At 43.2% G+C, this 21815-nt stretch overlaps 1 protein-coding gene across 1 annotated transcript; it reads left to right on the top strand.

The window, feature by feature from the left end:
* The first annotated feature begins 13380 nt into the window (after positions 1-13380).
* Positions 13381-18742, top strand: LOC106612953 (probable E3 ubiquitin-protein ligase TRIML1). Its single transcript, XM_045724668.1, has 3 exons — positions 13381-13597; positions 16327-18002; positions 18161-18742. The coding sequence occupies exons 2-3, from the start codon at positions 16329-16331 to the stop codon at positions 18218-18220; spliced, it is 1734 nt and encodes a 577-aa protein (XP_045580624.1). The 5' UTR covers positions 13381-13597; positions 16327-16328; the 3' UTR covers positions 18221-18742.
* The last annotated feature ends 3073 nt before the right edge of the window (positions 18743-21815 follow it).

Genomic DNA, 21815 nt, shown 5'->3' on the forward strand with positions numbered 1-21815 from the left:
CAGCACTTTCCCATTCAAGATCGGATCCGGAGGTACCTGCGTCTTTGGCCTCTGTTCTGTCTCCCTCTCCGATGGCTTCCACCTCGGGTTCAGATCCTCGGCCCTCCCACCCACCCTCAACAGACCGTGAGGCTTCCTGAGAGACCGGCTCATTTAATAAAGAATTAGACAAAGTCTCAGATTCTGCAATAGATCAGTCCTTTATTCAGAGAGCGCTCTGACTTCAAAATGAGAACACAATCTTTTTATAGCACACACACAAACACACAAATGAACTCACATCAGTAGAAACTCCACCTCTCTTTAGGTGGGCTGTATTTTTCCAAAGTTCATATACATTGTTTATCACCCTTCTGCAACATGTTTCATCATCTTCTGCAAGCCTAGCCATTTCTAACAGTTTTTCTCCTCCCTAGGGTGGGGAGGCCTCTTTCCAGTTATTAGTTTCAACGTTATCACAAGTCGACAGTTCAGTTGTCCTCGAATGTCTCAACTATACCCAGCTCATATTGCGAAATAGTAACACAATGGCCTAGTCACACACATTATTGGATTATGACTAACACATTTCATACAATTATATGGTTTCAGGGTGGAATACTTTAGTCATTATCTTAAACATACAAATTATTATATCACTTGGCACCAGGACTCTGTCCAAACATTTCAAGGCAACATTGAAACAATTACTTATCAATTACCCAAGACCAGCTCAGCTAATCTCTACCATTGTGACAATGAGTCGTCATAATGCTGCATTAAATGTACTTTATCCTAGGGGCGTTGGCAGACACAATGTAAGTAAGTTTATGTCCCCGTAATTGCCATGAATACCTTTCTTAATCCTACAGATATTGGATGCAGTAATCATGAGCCTATGAACTATAGTTACACTGTTAGCACTGAGCTGGTAGGCCCTAGTAGGAAGATAACTTTGTGTAGCTCACCCTGCGCTATCAAGTCTACTTCTGATAAGCTTCCCAGTAAAGCATTAAAAAGAATCAAGCAACCAAGAAAAGAGCTAAAAATAGCCCATATTAACATATGCAGCCTGAGAAACAAGGTCCATGAAGTCAATAACTTGCTTGTAACGGATGACATTCATATTCTGACTATCTCTGAAACTCACTTAGATAATACCTTTGATGATACAGTGGTGCAATACATGGTTATAACATTTACCGAAAAGACAGAAATGTCAACGGGGGCGGTGTTGCGGTCTATATAAAGAACCACATTCCTGTAAAGCTTAGAGACAATCTAATGTTAATTAAATACTGTTGAAGTAACATGGCTACAGGTTCATCTGCCTCACCTAAATCCCATTCTTGTGCGAAGCAGCTATAGACCACCAAGTGCTAACAGTCAGGATCTCGAAAATATGTGTGAAATGCTTGATAATGTATGTGATATCAACAGAGAAGTATATTTTCTGGGTGGGTGATTTAAATATTGACTGGCTCTCATCAAGCTGCCCAAAAAACTTCAAACAGTAACCAGTGCCTGCAACCTGGTTCAGGTTGTCAGTCAACCTACCACAGTATTTATAAACAGCACAGGAATGAAATCATCAACATGTATTGATCACATCTTTACTAATGCTGCAGAAATTTGCTTTAAAGTAGTATACAAATCCATAGGATGTAGTGATCACAATATAATTGCCATATCTAGGAAAACCAAAGTTCCAAAGGCTGGGCCTAATATAGTGTATAAGAGGTCATACAAGAAGTTTTGTAGTGATTCCTATGTTGTTGATGTGAAGAATATTTGCTGGTCTGTGGTGTGTAATGAGGAGTAACCAGACGCTGCACTCGACACATTTATAAAATTGCATATTCCAGTTACTAATAAGCACGCACCCATTAAGAAAATGACTGTAAAAACTGTTAAATCCCCTTGGATTGATGAGGAATTGACAAATTGTATAGTTGAGAGGGATGAGGCAAAAGGTATTGTCACGGTCGTCGTTGGTTAAGGAGGACCAAAACGCAGCAGGAATGTTGATGCTCATCTTGTGGATTTATTTACAAACTAAGTGAACACCAAAACAACAAAACGAAACGAACTTACGAACAACGAAACAGTCTTGAAAGGCTCACTCGGCAAAACAAGAAACAATCTCCCACAAATACACAGACAAACATACCCAACTAATATAGGACTTCCAATCAAAGGCAACACCACACAGCTGCCTTCAATTGGAAGTCCACCCCAATTAACTCAACATAGAAACAGATTACCTAGACTAAACATAGAATTACATAAACAAGGAACAGTGCCCAAAAACCCCGGAATACATAAATCAAATGCCCTTTTAGAAAAAACACCACCCCGAACCACATAAACCAAATACCCTCTGCCACGTCCTGACCAAACTACAATAACAATTAATCCTTATACTGGCCAGGACGTGACAGTACCCACCCCCCTAAAGGTGCTAACCCCGGAAGCACCTCAAAAATAACAAAAACCCCAAACAACAACAAAAATCCCCCTAACTAAAGGGAGGGAAGGGAGGGTGGCTGCCGACAACGACGGCACTGTGCTACACCCCCCCTCCCCAACCCACCTATATCTGGAGGTGGCTCTGGTTCTGGCAGTTCCGGGCAGACGAGCCACCCCGGTAGCTCTGGGTAGACGGGCCACTCGGGCTGGGACGGAGGACAGTCGGGCCACTCTGGCAGACCCGGAAGACAGTCGGGCCACTCTGGCATCGCCGGAAGACAGTCGGGCCACTCTGGCATCGCCGGAAGACAGTCGGGCCACTCTGGCATCGCCGGAAGACAGTCGGGCCACTCTGGCATCGCCGGGCAGTCTGGCCACCCCGGTAGCTCTGGGTAGACGGGCCACTCGGGCTGGGACAGAGGACAGTCGGGCCACTCTGGCAGACCCGGAAGACAGTCGGGCCACTCTGGCAGACCCGGAAGACAGTCGGGCCACTCTGGCAGACCCAGAAGACAGTCGGGCCACTCTGGCAGACCCGGAAGACAGTCGGGCCACTCTGGCATCGCCGGAAGACAGTCGGGCCACTCTGGCATCGCCGGAAGACAGTCGGGCCACTCTGGCATCGCCGGAAGACAGTCGGGCCACTCTGGCATCGCCGGGCAGTCTGGCCACTCTGGCATCGCCGGGCAGTCAGGCCACTCTGGCATCGCCGGGCAGTCTGGCCACTCTGGCATCGCCGGGCAGTCTGGCCACTCTGGCATCGCCGGGCAGTCTGGCCACTCTGGCATCGCCGGGCAGTCTGGCCACTCTGGCAGCTCCTGACTAGTGGGTGGCTCTGGCGACTCTTCACTGACGGGCAGCTCTGGCGACTCTTGACTGACGGGCAGTTCTGGCGACTCTTGACTGACGGGCAGTTCTGGCGACTCTTGACTGACGGGCAGTTCTGGCGACTCTTGACTGACGGGCAGTTCTGGCGACTCTTGACTGACGGGCAGCTCTAGCGATGTCGGACTGGGATGACGCACTTGAAGCCTGGTGCGTGGTGCTGGTACTGGACGTACCAGACTGGGAACACGCACCTCCAGGCTAGTGCGGGGAGCGGGAACAGGACGAGTCGGACTGGGCTGACGCACTTCTGGGTCTGCATGAGAGACAGGAGCTGGAAACCCAGGGCTATGGAGGCGCACAGGCGGTCTTGATCTTACCTCCTGCACAACCCGTCCTGGCTGGATGGAAATAGTAGCCCTGTACGAGCGGGGTGCTTGTACAGGGCGGACTGGGCTGTGCAGGGGCCTGATGGTAGCCGTGCGTAGAGCGGGAGTTGGGTAGCCTGGTCCTCAGAGGCGTACCGGCGACCAGATGCGCTGCGCAGGCATCCTCCTACCAGACTGGATGCCCGCTCTAGCACGGCACCTGCGAGGGGCTGGAATAACGCGCACCGGACTGTGCGTGCGTATGGGTGAGATAGTGCGCTCCTCAGCGAAACATGGTGCTCTCCACCTCATACGCTCCTCCATACAACCACGGGTAGCTGGCTTCCGGCTCTTCCTAGGCCTAGCCAAACTACCCGTGTGCCCCCTCCAAAAAACTTCTTGGGGGTGCCTCTCGTGCTTCTCCCTCAGCGCGTCCAAGGCCTCGTACCTCCGCCTCTCTGCCTTGGCTGCCTCAATTTCCTCCCGTGGGCGACGGTACTCCCCAGCCTGGTGCCAAGGTCCAGCCCCGTCCAGAACTTCCTCCCAGGTCCATCTCTCCCGCCAGTCCAACTGGAAATCCCTTTTCCTCTGCTGCTTGGTCCTGATTTGGTGGGAGATTCTGTCACGGTCGTCGTTGGTTAAGGAGGACCAAAACGCAGCAGGAATGTTGATGTTCATCTTGTGTATTTATTTACAAACTAAGTGAACACCAAAACAACAAAACGAAATGAACTTACGAACAACGAAACAGTCTTGAAAGGCTCACTCGGCAAAACAAGAAACAATCTCCCACAAATACACAGACAAACATACCCAACTAATATAGGACTTCCAATCAAAGGCAACACCACACAGCTGCCTTCAATTGGAAGTCCACCCCAATTAACTCAACATAGAAACAGATTACCTAGACTAAACATAGAATTACATAAACAAGGAACAGTGCCCAAAAACCCCGGGAATACATAAATCAAATGCCCTTTTAGAAAAAACACCACCCCGAACCACATAAACCAAATACCCTCTGCCACGTCCTGACCAAACTACAATAACAATTAATCCTTATACTGGCCAGGACGTGACAGGTATGGCAAGTAAGTCTGGCAGCCCAAATTTTGGGCAAACGTTCTGCAAATTAAGAAATCATGTGACTAAGCTAAATAAAAATAAAAATAAACGGTACTATGAACCAAAAATAAATGATATAAAGAATGATAGTAAAGAGCTTTGGTGCACCTTAAATTACATTTTGGGGAAAAAGGCCAACTCGGCTCCTTCATTCATTGAATCAGATGGCTAATTTATCACAAAACCCACTGATATTGCCAACTACTTTAATTACTTTTCATTGGCAAGATAAACAAACTTAGGGATGACATGCCAGCAACAAACGTTGACACTACACATCCAAGTATATCTGACCAAATTATGAAAGACAAGAATTGTACTTTTGAATTCCATAAAGTGAGTGTGGAAGAGGTGAAAAAAGTATTATTGTCTATCAACAATGACAAGCCACTGGGGTCTGACAATCTGGATGGAAAATTATTGAGGATAATAGCGGAAGATATTGCCACACCTATTTGCCACATCTTCAATTTAAGCCTACTAGAAATTGTGTGACCTCAGACCTGGAGGGAAGCTAAAGACATTCCGCTACCCAAGAATAGTAAAGCCACCTTTACTGGCTCAAATAGCCGACCAATCAGCCTGTTACCAACCCGTAATAAACTTCTGGAAAAAATTGTGTTTGACCAGGTACAATGCTATTTCACAGTAAACAAATTGACAACAGACTTTAAGCACGCATATAGGGAAGAACACTCAACAAGCACGGCATTTACACAAATAACTGATGATTGGCTGAGAGAAATTGACGACAAAATGATTGTGGGGGCTGTCTTGTTAGACTTCATTGCAGCTTTTGACATTATCGATCATAGTCTGCTGCTGGAAAAACGTATGTGTTATGGCTTTAATGCTATAATGTGGATAAGGAGTTACTTGTCTAACATTAATCAGAGAGGGTGTTCTTTAATGGAAGCCTCTCAAACATAATCCAGATAGAAGCAGGAATTCCTCAGGGTAGCTGTTTAGGCTCTTTGCTTTTTTCAATCTTTACTCACGACATGCCAGTAGCTTTGAGTAAGGCCAGTGTGTCTATGTATGCGGATGACTCAACACTATACATGTCAGCTACTACAGCGACTGAAATGACTGCAAAACTTAACAAAGAGCTGCAGTTAGTTTCGGAATGGGCAGCAAGGAATAAGTTAGTCCTAAATATTTCCAAAACTAAAAGCATTGTATTTGGGACAAATCATTCACTAAACCCAAAACATCAACTACATCTCGTAATGAATAATGTGGAAATTGAGCAAGTTGAGGTGACTAAACTGCTTGGAGTAACCCTGGATTGTAAACTGTCATGGTCAAAAATATTGATACAATAGTAGCTAAGATGGGGAGAAGACTGTCCATAATAAAGTGCTGCTCTGCCTTCTTAACAACACGGCAGGTCCAACAGGCCCTGGTTTTGTCGCACCTGGACTACTGTTCAGTCGTGTGGTCAGGTGCCACAAAGAGGGACTTGGGAACATTGCAGTTGGCTCAGAACAGGGCAGCATGGCTGGCCCTTAAAAGTACACGGAGAGCTAACATTAATGACATGCATGTCAATCTCTCATAGCTCAAAGTGGAAGAGAGATTGACTTCCTCATTACTTGTTTTTGTAAGAGGTGTTGATAAGCTGAAGGTACCGAACTGTCTGTTTTCAAATACTAGCACATAGCTCGGACACCCATCCATACCCCACAAGACATGCCACCAGAGGTCTCTTCACAGTCCTCAAGTCCAGAACAGACTACGGGAGGCGCAAAGTACTACATAGAGCCATGACTACATGGAACTCTATTCCACATCAGGTAACTGATGCAAGCAGTGGAATCAGATTCAAAAAGCAGGTAAAAATACAACTTATGGAACAGTGGGGACTGTGAAGTAACACAAACATAGGCACAGACACAGACACATGCACACACACACATGATAACACATGCACTATACACACACGTACTGTACATTTGGATTTTGCGTTGTAGATATGTGGTAGTGTAGTATGGGCCCGAGAGCACACACTTAGAGTGTTGTGAATACTGTAATGAATGTACTGTAATATGTAAAAAATTGTATAACTGCCTTAATTTTGCCAGACCCCAGGAAGAGTAGATGTTGCCTTGGCAACAGCTAATGGGGATCCATAATAAATACAAATACAAATACTTACCAGCCTTGGACATGTACTTTGTTGTGACAGCAGCTCCGGATATAAAATATTCACCTGCTCGACTTCATCTCCGGTTGTGTTGCCGGCACCAGATTGATTGCGGCCTCCCCATTTGAGCCATAATGAACAAATACAAAAATAATATAATAATGTATTATTTCTATTATTTAAAAAAGCATTACAATATCCTTTCTGCATAACACAAAAACAGTCAAGAAGGACAACAATTACCTCACAAGACCATTCATGTGCCTTCGCATGCATAACAGAGAGGAGAGGGCACATTTTTAGAAGCTCCTCCAACTCTCGGCAAACCTGCACAACTTTCTTCAAGTATGGCCAGTATTTGCATGCAACATCGCAGCAGAAAAAGCCCACCGTGCCAGGAGAAGACAGCTCCTTCTGCAAGTACATTGCGTAGGCATATATCTTGCCTCTGTACATGTTGAGGGCCTTGAGGAGCACGCCGTGTCGGCAAACTGCTATCTCAATGCCCTCCTCATCTACTTTGGCAGAGGATTTTCCTGATGTTTCTTTGGCCGCTGTCCAGTCTGACATGCCACACACTCCTTTGCCTGGCTTCTACAACATGAAAATCACAGTGAAGTGCTGAGATTAACTGAAAAGAAACAAGTTCTAAACTGGGTGACATTAAAGCTATGTTATAGAAACTGTGAGAATAATCACATGATTGGTCTATGTATGGACATGTTTGATGAAGGATGACATCATCGTCTTTCTCCAGGAAGACACCATCATAGAAGCCCTTCTCCACACTAAATAGAGAGTCAGACTGCAAGATTACATCACCAAATTATACATAATCCCAAACCACCGAGGTGTGGCAAGTTCCCTAGAGGTTAGAGAGGTGGGTTGCTGGTTCAAATCCCAGACATCTGACCGTGTTTCTTCAACCTCTCTCTCTGTGTGTGTGTGTGTGTGTGTGTGTGTGTGTGTGTGTGTGTGTGTGTGTGTGTGTGTGTGTGTGTGTGTGTGTGTGTGTGTGTGTCGGAGGGGATTGGATAAAGCAAAAAGACAAATCACTGTCCTACAATTGCTAGTTTACAATTAATGTTCTTCTAAAAAGAGGACCAACTGCAATATAACATCACAAAAATATACTTCATAACAAAATGAAGACCAGCATGAACTTTAAGAAGGTATAATTATACCCTGAACAAAACATCAATACATAAGATGGTAGTACAAACCCTGAAGCTTTATGGAAGCGGTATTGCTTGCGATTCCCATCCACTGATACAGCATGCATTTCCTGTGAGCAGGCAGGAAAATGGAGGAGATCGCTTCCACAAAGCTTATCTTTTTCAAACTGCCCGTACGTCCCCTCGTGGAATGCCTTCTGGAATGTGTCACCACATATCTTTCCACTAATAACATGCAAAACAAGCAGAGGTATAAGTAAGGGGCAAATTTTATATTACGGGCAAATATTAACCACAAATGATCAATTATCATTTGATGAGTATATAGACACTTACCCTGCCAAAGGGCATTGTTCTTCGGTCAAGCATTCCCACAAAGGCTTGACGGGAGCATCCTGGGGCAAACACCTTCATGTCTTCAAAGGACTTGAAGAAGTCCACTGTGAAGATGGTCTGGTGAGTCACGGTGGCTGGCCAGTAGCCACTCTTTACAAGATCGTCCAGCCCCCCTGTCCAATGTCTTCCAAATGGACAATGACCCCGAGCATACTTCCAAAGTTGTGGCAAAATGGCTTAAGGACAACAAAGTCAAGGTATTGGAGTGGCCATCACAAAGCCCTGACCTCAATCCCATAGAAGAATTGTGGGCAGAACTGAAAAAGCGTGTGTGAGCAAGGAGGCCTACAAACCTGACTCAGTTACACCAGCTCTGTCAGGAGGAATGGGCCAAAATTCACCCAACTTGTTGTGGGAAGCTTGTGGAAGGCTACCTGAAATGTTTGACCCAAGTTAAACAATTTAAAGGCAATGCTACGAACTACTAATTTAGTGTATGTAAACTTCTGACCCACTGGGAATGTGATGAAAGAAATAAAAGCTGAAATAAGTAATTCTCTCTACTATTATTCTGACATTTCACATTCTAAAAATAAAGTGGTGATCCGAACTGACCTAAGACAGGGAATTTTTCCTAGGATAAAATTTCAGGAATTGTGAAAAACGGAGTTTAAATGTATTTGGCTAAGGTGTATGTAAACTTCCGACTTCAACTGTACATACTTAGTGAGAGACTGGGTTGCAACTGCAAGCATTGCAAAGCAATCTCTAGCCTGCTATTCAGTGGAGTGACAGTGTGGTGCCAAGTCTGGGATTAAGGGTCTCTTTTCCAAACTTAACCCTTCTGTTGTGTTCGTTTCATGTTAATTAATTTTGTGTTCCCGTTCCAAAATAACCGTCACCATTATAGCTAATTATAAATCAATAATAATACATATATTATCACCTAATGTTGTTTTAGATATTTTTTATCAACTTAAGTTCTTGTGAACATTACAAGTTGTGAACTTCTATTTGCTATTTATGGCCTGTAGGCCTCATTGACCTGAGCTCATACAACTCGTTTTTGAGTACAAAAAGCATAATGTATGGCTTATTTTATCTATAACAAATACTCAGATGAAACATGTTGTGCTATTTATCACAGACTGCATTGTGTCAAAGTTTAACAAGCACTCTCTCCTCCTCACCAGTGTCATGATCAAAGATATGATCAAGAGTCTCACATACAGTATATCGTTTGGTCATTGTGCTGCCACAGAATGAATTGTGAGCAAGGCCTCAAAAAAATGTGATATACCAGAGCTGCGAGAAAAGTTCTATATATTATTTAAACAATCTTTGTGAGAATGCCAACAGGTGTTGTTCCCGCGGGGGAAATATTCTATTGGTTAAAGGTTCCCGTAGGGGTTGCCATGGAAGCCAAGAAGGGGAGTGAGGTGTGTGTGTGTGCTCAAACACACTGCCATGTGGGGGTCTGGGAGAGGAAGTGTGTCCATCTGATGAATGGGCATGTGCCTGAACTCAATGTTATACACTAATTGTAGTCTCACCCATTCATTTCTAATGACCGGACATTTTTGACCGGGAATACCACAGGTGTACAAAAGTTAAATAAAACACCCAAAATGTAATGAAAATCATCAGAATGTATTTTGTGTGTTCAGATGCCCTGTGTGGACAAAGTCATGGAACCTTATGACAATCAGATTAAATGAACTACATTTTTCAGAGAGAAAACCTCTAAATCGGTCCAATTCGACCGGAATACAGCAGGAGGGTTAAAATTATAAACATTCAACATTGCCATGCTGTCAATGAAACAACTGTTGAACTCGGAACTGCGAAATCTGACTTCAGTGAGTTCAAGAACATTGGGAACTTGAAAAAAAAAACGAGCTACGTTTTGAAAGGTCATCCATCTCGGAATTGTAAATCCGGAACTCGGGCCTCTTTCTAGAGCTACGACCTGAAGATCACTGATGTCATCATGATTTGACATTAGTTAGTTTCCCAGTTGTCTTGAAAGCACAGTAAATCTAGAGAATGCCAGACTTTGATGACAAAGTTTGATGACAAAATTTGCCTACGAAGGATCGCTACGCCACCTTCCTGTTCAAGTAAGCACAGCACAACAAGGTGAGTCCAAAAATGTCTTGTATGCTGCTGTATAAATGATGTAATATGCCAGGGAGATATGTATACTGTATCTAAGAAAGTAATACTAAGTGTATGTTGTGTAGTAAGCTGTTAGTAGCCCTTGTGCCTCACCCTAATAATTTGGTCGATTTTCCTCTCTTAATTTTGCCTACTGTTCTGACTTGGTGGTGCACATTTAGCCTATAACCTGTTTAAGAGAAATGTAATCATCTAATATTGTAAAAGCTTTCATTGTCTGCTTATATTCCCTCTTTATTTATCCTACGGCTCTGACTTGGTGTAAGAACACTGTAAGAACGGCCCTTGTTCTGAATTCTGTCGCTGTACATTTAAAAAGTGCTGAACAAATAGTTATATTGACTACGTCTGTCCTTGCTTGCTCATTAATGTCTTATTCAAAATTACGGATTTCCTCTTATCTGCTTGTCATCCCTTATGCCATAGTTTGTACATATCAACTGTCAGTAGAAACCACATTTGTTTAATCAAGTCAACCATATCAGCTATGTTTTTTTAAAGGCATTAAATGAGGCTGAATGAACTGTTTCGCTGCCAGACAAGGCTCCGCTTACAGCCAGGTGTAGCAGTGGTAAGGTGTTGGGCCTGCTGTTGGGACTCTGCTGTTGGGACAGATTTATGTAGGCCCTAACAGTTTGTGAGCACCGTTTGTCACCGTTATTGTGCAATTAATGTATTGTTTAGTGTTGTGCTGTGTAGTGGCTTTTCTGGCATGCATCCCACTTTTTTTTTTACCCCACTAAGGTTGACATGCTAAAATCACCACTGACAATGAAAAAGAGTGAAAATGCAGAGTGCACTCTCACCTGGGATATTGCTGATGCTCTCTGCTGGTGCCAATAAGGTAGGCTACACTGTTGTTCGCTCAATGAAGTTGAGAAAATGTATAACTAAAAGACAGATTAGAGTCTTTTCATAGTCTTCTCTTTCCAGCAACCATTTGTTTTCCAGCAATTGTATTTTGAAATATTGTGAGATGCCTGGCTGGGCCTCTACTTCTCACTGACAGTTTCAACTCAAAAATAATGTATTTGGTATTTTCGGCGCCCGCTGCCCAAGTTGCGCATGCTGCCTTTCCTTCGGACTGTAGGCAATGTTATTTAAAACAATCCAAGCTAATGATCCTTTGTGGCCAAATCATGCTTCAGTAGCCTATTTTGAATGCTTTTACTTATTTTTGGTTAGACAGAAGTAGCCTAATAGGTATATCATTTTGTCAATTTAATTCAATTTACTTTAGGGAAGGCTTCCCCTAACCTTATGGATGTGTTGCCTATGATCATAACTTTCAGGGATTTCACGTTTGCATAAGAGGTAAATTGAGTAATTGTTGCTTGTGAAAATCTTGTTCAGCCTACTTTGTCTTCACCTACATCGATCACCTGTGTGCATCCTTTCATGGTGAAATGAGCTATAATGATTGCACAGCTACAATCCACAGATTTTAAGTGTTTCTGTTGCCTATGTCATCACAAAACTGCGTTGGGATCACCTTCAATTTCGCACAGATTTTCTTAATTTTGGGCTCGAGAAGCACCGTCGTCCTGGTACAGTACATGCCACTGGCCACTTGAAATATGGACATTTTTTTAGTGCTCTGGAATTGAGATAATTAGCAAAATATTAAGAGACGAAAAGGCTGAACAGATACACATTTCTTAGTAGGGGGGAATTACATTGAATCTAATGACTATTCCAATGATTTAGGGCACGTAAGGGTGGGGGTGCCACTACTAGCCTACTTTGTAAATCACTTTGACCAAATTAAACTTCCATGAAATGTTTGATATTGACATTGGATTGTACATTTCCAATACAGCTGATAACGTAGCACCGATTATATACCATAGATGACCACACCATTCCTTTCTCCTCTTTCATCCTCAGAATGTTCAATGATTTTCTAGACGCATTTGTGCTCGCACATGTCCACAGGGAGAGAGGCAGCAGAGTATATGTTACTGGCCTGTCCTCCTCTGCTCCTCCTGGTACTATGACTGGGGCCAGGAGTTAACCCTTGTCAGGTCCTGTAGAAAATGTTCTGGTCTGACTCAACTATGTCCATTGACTGGCATGTGAGTTAAGCTTTTCAGCTGCTTAATTTGAGGTTATGTGATATCATTATAATTGCTTTCCATTATCTTTGAAGGTGTTGGATTCTGGAGTAAACTTTGAACATTGTTATACTCAGAGTATAGGAACATTAGTTACAAAGGAGACATGCGGGGTGCCAAAATGAAGCTTGGGAGGGGCTGAGTGCAGAGAAAACAATCGCATGTGACAGTACTGATAAGGGGAGAAACCATTGAAGGCTCATATCACTTAAATCCCTGCTTAGCAGGAAGGGTGCAATGTTTAGAGATAAGGAGGAGACTCCACCCAAAGTGGGGTATGAATACCACCACGGGGGAAGCCATCTATTGGTCTGAATTACAGCTGTAACAACCTTTTGGGAAGAATTAAACTTGGTTAAGCTTCTCTAGTGTCCGTGAGTTATTTACTCTGAAAAATTAGAACCTAACAAAGGATATACATAGGTTTAATAACAGTTTTGAAATACTCCTATCATTCTAGTATTGCAAAGATTAAAGCTGTTTGAGGGCCCAGCTCTGTGCAAAGATTAACTGCTCCTTTAAGAACAGCAGTAGGAAGGGCAGGCACACAGACCCACACATACACCCCCACACAAACACCCCCACCCCGACACACACACACACACACACACACACACACACACACACACACACACACACACACACACACACACACACACACACACACACACACACACACACACACAGAATTCATAGAGGATGGGGAGTGGCTGTGTAACCTGAGTAACGTCACCTTGGTGAATTGAAACTACATCAGACCAAAGGATCTGATACAGAAACAAGCCCAGCTCTTCAGAGATCTCTCGACACACAACTAAGCTACATCTCTTTTTGTTCTTCAAAAAAAAGATCTAAGGACCGAGTTAACAACACACACAAGTGAGTAATTGATGGAGAGATTATATTTTCTTGCTTTCTCTCCCTATTGTGGCCAAGAAAGGCCAAGAAGAAAATATATCTTAAATGTATATTTTACTCAAAAACTATCTATTAGTGTTTTGTTCATTAGACAATTGCTAACACGATCCAAAAAGGTTTTGCATGTCAGCAGTTACATTTTGAAGATAAAGCACTTTCAGAATAGAGCAAAAACTGTGATTACAAGGCAAATTAAATGCACACTAAAATGTTTATTTAAATTTTTTTTGTAAAATATCCCTTTAATCTTAATAATGCATGCACATACACTACCGTCAAAAGTTTTAGAACACCTACTCATTCAAGGGTTTTTCATTACTTTTACTATTTTCTACATTGTAAAATTATAGTTAATAACTTTTTATGTTCAAAACTGTGCACTCTCTTCAAACAATAGCATGGTATTCGTTCACTGTAATAGCTACTGTAAATTGGACAATGAAGTTAGATTAGCAAGAATTTAAGCTTTCTGCCAATATCAGGGAAATGTTGGGAAATGTTCTTGTCACTTACAACCTCATGCTAATCACATTAGCCTAGATTAGCTCAACTGTCCCGCAGGGGACCCACCAATCCTGGTTACAAGGTAGGGGGGTATACAGAAGATAGCCCTATTTGGTAAAAGAACAAGTCCATATTATGTCAAGAACAGCTCAAATAAGCAAAGAGAAATGACAATCCATAATTTCTTTAAGACATGAAGGTCAGTCGGTCAGTCAAAAGTTTAAAGTGCAGTCACCAAAACCATCAAGCGCTATGATGAAACTGGCTCTCATGAGGACCGCCACAGGAATGGAAGACCCGGAGTTACCTCTGCTGCTGAGGATAAGTTCATTAGAGTTACCAGCCTCAGGAATTACAGCCCAAATAAATGCTTCACAGAGTTCAAGAGTTTATAGCACGGCTTTTGATGATCCTTGGTTGGTGTCTGAGCAGATTATTTGTTGCGATTGCAAACGCAATAAAATGGTGGTCCGATAGTCCAGGATTATGAGGAAAAACATTAAGATCCACAACATTTATTCCACGGGACAAAACTAGGTCCAGAGTATGACTGTGGCAGTGAGTAGGTCCGGAGACATGTTGGACAAAACCCACTGAGTCGATGATGGCTCCGATAGCTTTTTGGAGTGGGTCTGTGGACTTTTCCATGTGAATATTAAAGTCACCAAAAATTAGAATATTATCTGCCATGACTACAAGGTCCGATAGGAATTCAGGAAACTCAGTGAGGAACGCTGTATATTTCAAATTCAAATTTCAAATGTATTTATATAGCCCTTCGTACATCAGCTGATATCTCAAAGTGCTGTACAGAAACCCAGCCTAAAACCCCAAACAGCAAGCAATGCATGTGAAAGAAGCACGGTGGCTAGGAAAAACTCCCTAGGAAAAACTCCCTAGAAAGGCCAAAACCTAGGAAGAAACCTAGAGAGCAACCAGGGTATGAGGGGTGGCCAGTCCTCTTCTGGCTGTGCCGGGTGGATATTATAACAGAACATGGTCAAGATGTTAAAATGTTCATAAATGACCAGCATGGTCAAATAATAATAATCATAGTAGTTGTCGAGGGTGCAACAAGTCAGCAACTCAAGAGTAAGTGTCAGTTGGCTTTTTCATAGCCGATCATTGAGAGTATCTCTACCGCTCCTGCTGTCTCTAGAGAGTTGAGAACAGCAGGTCGGGGACAGGTAGCACGTCCAGTGAACAGGTCAGGGTTCCATAGCCACAGGCAGAACAGTTGAAACTGGAGCAGCAGCACGGCCAGGTGGACTGGGGACAGCAAGGAGTCATCATGCCAGGTAGTCCTGAGGCATGGTCCTAGGGCTCAGGTCCTCCGAGAGAAAGACAGAAAGAGAGAAAGAGAGAATTAGAGAGAGCATATTTAAATTCACACAGGACACCGGATAAGACAAGAGAAATACTCCAGATGTAACAGACTGACCCTAGCCCCCCGACACATAAACTACTGCAGCATAAATACTGGAGGCTGAGACAGGAGGGATCAGAAGACACTGTGGCCCCATCCGATGATACCGCCAGACAGGGCCAAACAGGCAGGATATAACCCCACCCACTTTGCCAAAGCACAGCCCCCACACCACTAGAGGGATGTCTCCAACCACCAACTTACCGTCCTAAGACAAGGCCGAGTATAGCCTACAAAGATCTCCGCCACGGCACAACTCCGCCACAGGCCCAGGAGGCCTGTAAACAGTAGCTATAAAAAGTGATTGAGTAGGCTGCATAGATTTCATGACTAGAAGCTCAAAAGACGAAAACGTCTTTTTTTTTTGTAAATGGAAATTTGCTATCATAAATGTTAGCAACACCTCCGCCTTTGCGGGATATGGTCACTAATGTAACCAGGAGGTGAGGCCTCATTTAACACCATAAAATATATTAAAAAAATATAAAATATATTTTTTGGTTACTACTTGATTTTGGTTATCATATGTGTTATTTCATAGTTATGATGTCTTCACTACTATTCTACAATGTAGAAAATAGTAAAAATAAAGAAAAACCCTTGAATGAGTAAGTGTTCTAAAACTTTTGACCGATAGTGTATGTATGCAGATTTGTTGGTATTAGCACATACAAAACCATCCATGACACTTTTCTAAAGCTGTGTTTGTTTGTTCCTAATGTCTTGCTAGTTGCCAGTTATGTTTGGTCTGTCTGTTTAGATATGGCTACCTCCAGCAGTCCCCTGTCTGAAGATCAGTTCTTGTGCTCTATCTGTCTGGATGTGTTTACTAAGCCAGTCACAACTCCATGTGGACACAACTTCTGCATGGCCTGTGTCAGTGGATACTGGGATACCACTGACCACTGCCTGTGTCCACTGTGTAAACGAAGGTTTTATAGGAGACCAGATCTCTTTGTCAATACTTTCATTGCTGACATGGCTGATAAATTCATGCATGCAGTTCAAGAGAAATCTCCAGTCAGCCAAGCACAACGTCCTACCAAACTTGGAGAAACGGCCTGTGACGTCTGCACTGGGACAAAGCTCAAGGCCTGCAAGTCCTGCCTGGTGTGTCTGACCTCTTTCTGTGAGACTCACCTGCAGCCTCATCAGATAGCCCCAGCCCTAAAGAGACACGCACTGATTGACCCTGTGGACAACCTGGAAGAAGACAGGACGTGTAAGAAGCACAACAAATTCCTGGAGCTGTTCTGCAGGACTGACCAGATGTGTGTCTGCCAATTCTGCACTGAGACAGACCACAAATATCACCACACTGTCCCTATAGAGGAAGAGTGTGAAGAGAGGAAGGCTCAGCTGGGGAAGACAGAGGCACAAGTGCAGCATCTGATCCAGGAGCGACTGCAGAAGATTCAGGAGATGAAACACTCAGTAGATCTCAGAAACAAATACACACAGAGAGAGAAAGCAAAAACCATTCAACTCTTCACTGATCTGGTGCAAAGCTTTCAGAAAAGCCAGACTGACTACATGGAGGTGGTTGAGGAGGAGAAGAAAGCAGAAGAGAGGTGGGCTGAAAGGCTCATTTGGGGGCTGGAGCAGGAAATCGTAGGGTTACAGAGGAGACGCACTGAGCTGGAGAAGCTCTCAAACACTGAAGACCACCTCCACCTTCTCCAGAGCTCTGCATCCCTCTGCAGTTTTTCTCCCACCATGGACTGGTCTCAGATCAGTATTCACACTAAGCTGTGTGTAGGAAACTTGAGGAGAGCTCTGTGTCAGCTTGCAGAGACTCTGAGAATCATGCCCCAGCTGTTGGATACAGTGAAGACTTTACATAAGTCATTGTGTGATTCTGAGCACCAGAGGATGCAGCAGTATGCAGTGGATGTGACTCTGGACCCTGATACGGCAAACTGCAAACTTGTCCTGTCTGAGGACTGGAAACAAGTAAAACTTGGAGATATAAAACAACATCTTCCTGACAAACTAGCAAGGTTTGATACTACTCTTTGTGTCCTGGGAAAGGAGGGTTTCTCTTCAGGGAGATTCTACTATGAGTTGGAGGTTAAGGGGAAGACTGACTGGTCTATAGGAGTGGCCAGAGAGTCCATCAACAGGAAGGGAAGGATTACACTGAGCCCTGAGAATGGATACTGGATTCTGTCACTGAGGAATGGAGATGAGTACACCGCTGGTGCTTCCCCATTTCGCTCCCTCTCACTGAGAGAGAAGCCTCAGAAGGTGGGAGTGTTTGTAGATTATGAAGAGGGTCAGGTCTCCTTCTATAATGTGGAGGCCAAGTCTCCTATCCACTCTTTCATTGACTACACCTTCACTGAGAAACTCTATCCATACTTCTGCCCTGGTAAACGTAGTGGAAACTCTGCCCCTCTGATCATCTCTACTATCGATGAAATTGAACTTTTTCAGGTCAGCTGATTGTCATTCCTTATTGGGGTTGTGCAAAGAGAGGGAACATTCCCGGAGAAGTACCAATAATCAAGAATTTGGGGATTCTTCAATAAAATGTAAGATGAAGAAAAATGCTGAAGATATAAACTATGTTTTTAATATTTTTGTAATTTTAGCAGACGCTCTTATCCAGAAGTGCCTTCCCCAAGGACACATCGAGAAGATTTTTCACCTAGTCGGCTCTGGGATTTCAGGTTACTGGCTCAACGCTCTTAACTGCTAGGCTACCTGCCACCTTTATATGTAAAATAGAATCCCAAAACTGTAAAATATGAACCTAAATATAACTAACAATTTAGTGAATATCGTCGCTGCTTATTATGAAGATTTCAACATGGAATATCCTTTATATTCTTAACTTTCTTTATCTTTTATATATCTTTGTTGTATTTTGTGGGGGCCAAAGTGGTGTCAGTTGTCTATCTCAATAGTTAAATTCTTTCAGATTTGCTTTCAAATGCCATCATTGTTGATAAGATGTTTGTTAAATGAATTATGCTGTTTTCTCCTGAACCATATGGTCTATCCACTAGAAATGCATGGAAAATATGGGCACGGTCATAAATTGGTAAATTTCCAGAACTTTTGCAACTAATTCGATAAAGAGGAGACTGCAGTATGTAATGAAATGCCATAAATGACTGATTTTTGTCTCCCATATCAAGGAAAAATAAAACTAAACGTATCAACCTAAAATATTTTAAGAACATTTACATTTCATTTGAGTTCTGTATGTATTCTGTACCATCAAATGGCAAGTCTATTTAGAGCTGGGGCTATCTGATGAGGCTGCAGGTGAGTTTCACAGTAAGAGCTCAGGCAAACCAGGCAGGACTTGCAGGCCTTGAATTACGTAAAGTATTCAGACCCCTTGACTTTTTTCACATTTTGTTACGTTACAGCCTTATTCCAAAATGTATTAATTAGTTTTTTCCCCTCCTTCCCCTCCTTCCCCTCCTCAATCTACACATAATACCCCATAATGACAAAGCAAAAACAGGTTTTTAGAAATGTTTGCAAATGTAAAAAAAAAAATGAAATATCACATTTACATAGGTATTCAGACCTTTTACGCAGTACTTTGCTGAAGCACCTTTGGTAGTGATTACAGCCTTGCGTCTTCTTGGGTATGATGCTACAAGCTTGGCACACCTGTATTTGGGGAGTTTCTCCCATTCTTCTCTGCAAAATCTCTCAAGCTCTGTCAGGTTGGATGGGGAGCGTCGACGCACAGGTATTTTCAGGTATCTCCAGAGATGTTCGATCGGGTTCAAGTATGGGCTCTGGCTGGGCCACTCAAGGACATTCAGAGATTTGTCCTGAAGCCATTCCTGCATTGTCTTGGCTGTGTGCTTAGGGTCGTTGTCCTGTTGGAAGGTGAACCTTTCCCCCAGTCTGAGGTCCTGAGCGCTCTGGAGAAGGTTTTCATCAAGGATCTCTCTGTACATGGATCTGTTCATCTTTCCCTCGATCCTGACTAGTCTCCCAGTCCCCGCCACTGAAAAACATTCCCACACCACCATGCTTCACCATAGGGATGGTGCCAGGTTTCCTCCAGACGTCACACTTGGCATTCAGGCCAAAGAGTTCAATCTTGGTTTCATCAGACCAGAGAATCTTGTTTCTCATGGTCTGAGAGTCCTTTAGATTTTTGGGGGCAAACTCCATGTGGGCTATCATGTGCCTATTACTGAGGAGTGGCTTCTGTCTGGCCACTCTACCATAAATGCCTGATTGGTGGAGTGCTGCAGAGACGTTTGTCCTTCTGGAAGGTTCTATGATCTCCACAGAGGAACTCTGGAGCTCTGTCAGAGTGACTATCAGGTTCTTGGTCACCTCCCTGACCAAGGCCCTTCTCCCCTAATTGCTCAGTTTGGCCGGGTAGCCAGCTCTAGGAAGAGTCTTGGTGTTTCCAAACTTCTTCCATTCAAAAATGATGGAGGCCACTGTTCTTGGGGACCTTCAATACGGCAGACAATTTTTGGTACCCTTCTCCAGATCTGTGCCTTGACACAATCCTGTCCCGGAGCTCTAAGGACAATCCCTTCAACCTCATGGCTTGGTTTTTGCTTTGACATGCACTGTCAACTGTGGGACCTTATATAGACAGCTGTGTGCCTTTCCAAATCATGTCCAATCAATTGAATTTACCACAGGTGACCACCAATCAAATTGTAGAAACATCTCAAGGATGGTCAATGGAAACAGGATGCACCTGTTCTCAATTTTGCGTCTCATAGCAAAGGGTCTGAATGCTTATGTAAATAAATTATTTGTGTTTTTATTTATTTTTTAATTAGAAAACATTTCTGAAAACCTTTTTCACATTGTCATTATGGGGTATTGTGTTTAGATTGATGAGTTTTAAAATAGTATGTCATCCATTTTAGAATAAGGCTGTGATTTAACAAAATGTGGAAAATGTCAAAGGTTCTGAATACTTTCCAAATGCACAGTACACTATAATGGAGATCACATCCAAGGGTATCATGACTGTCTGTGGTCCTGAATCTCAGGATTGCCTCTATTGACACTATTTGCTTTTTTGTTTACTTATACTGTTGCTATCGTGACACACACACACACACACACACACACACACACACACACACACACACACACAAACCATCCCCTGATTCCTGACCTACAGCATAGAATTACATATTATAAATCTAATTTCATAGCATCTCCATGGCCTACAGTGTGTTATCCATCCTGCACCATGGTTTATGCATCTTTATGTAGGTGACCCATCCTTCCACCTGTCCTCCTCAACTGTTGCCTAGAAACCAGCAGTGGGTTGGAGCTGGAACATGGACGTTACAGTACGTCATCACAATCAGATGCACCCAACCCCCGGGATACAGCCATGACACTTCTCCCCATGGTGGCATGATTTTGCTTTATAGGTCACCATCTCGGACTGCTCTTCTTTCTCAGTGTCTCAGAAAGCAAGATGAGTCCTGTTACACTTTTGATCCATTATTTGTGTTAAGGACAAAGAGCCTTAAGGCCAGCATCAGTCCCGATCAGCCGCCAGGGCTGCATCCCACCTGGTTTGGTAATAAAATGCTGCAGGATTAGGTGGAAATGCCAGTGAGAATTATGGTGATCCTAACACTCAGTGATGTAATAGCATCTTGAAAATGGGCACGTAATCTGGGGATTAGCTACATTAACATGCTTGAAGTGAAGTAAACCTAATTTCCATAGTGCCACCCGACAACCACTGTTTCAGAGGTGGCAGATAGCCAATGCTCACATTATGTCATATAGGCCTATAATGTGGATACAATGAAGGCTGCTGAGAGGAGGATGGCTCATAGTAATGGCTGGAATGGAGTTAATAGAATGGCATCAAACACATCAAACACGTGGTTGATAGCATTCTTTTGACTCCATTCCAGCCATTATTATGAGCCGTCCTCCCCTCAGCAACCTCCACCGGTGTGAGCTATAGGTGCTGTTTAGGCTGAGTATTGTGTTCATCTGTCACACATATAGTTATATGGATGTGTTTTCATTGTAGGAAAAATAATTGACAGAAACCTTGTTGAGTAATGTGGAGATTCAATTCAGTGATTTCAGAGTAGTGTTGGTTCTTCCTAGTGTAACAGGTGGTTGCCTATATGACCGCGTGCTTTCTTATGACTAGGTGACTCCTTTCCAAAATAGCAACAGTGGAGAAACAAGTGTAGATCTTGAGCTCTACTCTTTACCTGAACACTCAGTTACATCATAAAGTTTAGTCCTTATTCAGCACAATGGTCA

Source organism: Salmo salar, chromosome ssa09 (genome assembly GCF_905237065.1).
Source record: "Salmo salar chromosome ssa09, Ssal_v3.1, whole genome shotgun sequence".
NCBI lineage: Eukaryota > Metazoa > Chordata > Actinopteri > Salmoniformes > Salmonidae > Salmo > Salmo salar.

What these genes read in the sequence shown, in the direction of transcription:
- LOC106612953 (XM_045724668.1), top strand. Translation starts at nt 16,329, where the DNA reads ATGGCTACCTCCAGCAGTCCCCTGTCTGAAGATCAGTTCTTGTGCTCT. An exon ending in ATGAAATTGAACTTTTTCAG is followed by an intron (nt 18,003 to 18,160) that starts GTCAGCTGATTG and finishes TTGTAATTTTAG; the next exon opens with CAGACGCTCTTATCCAGAAG.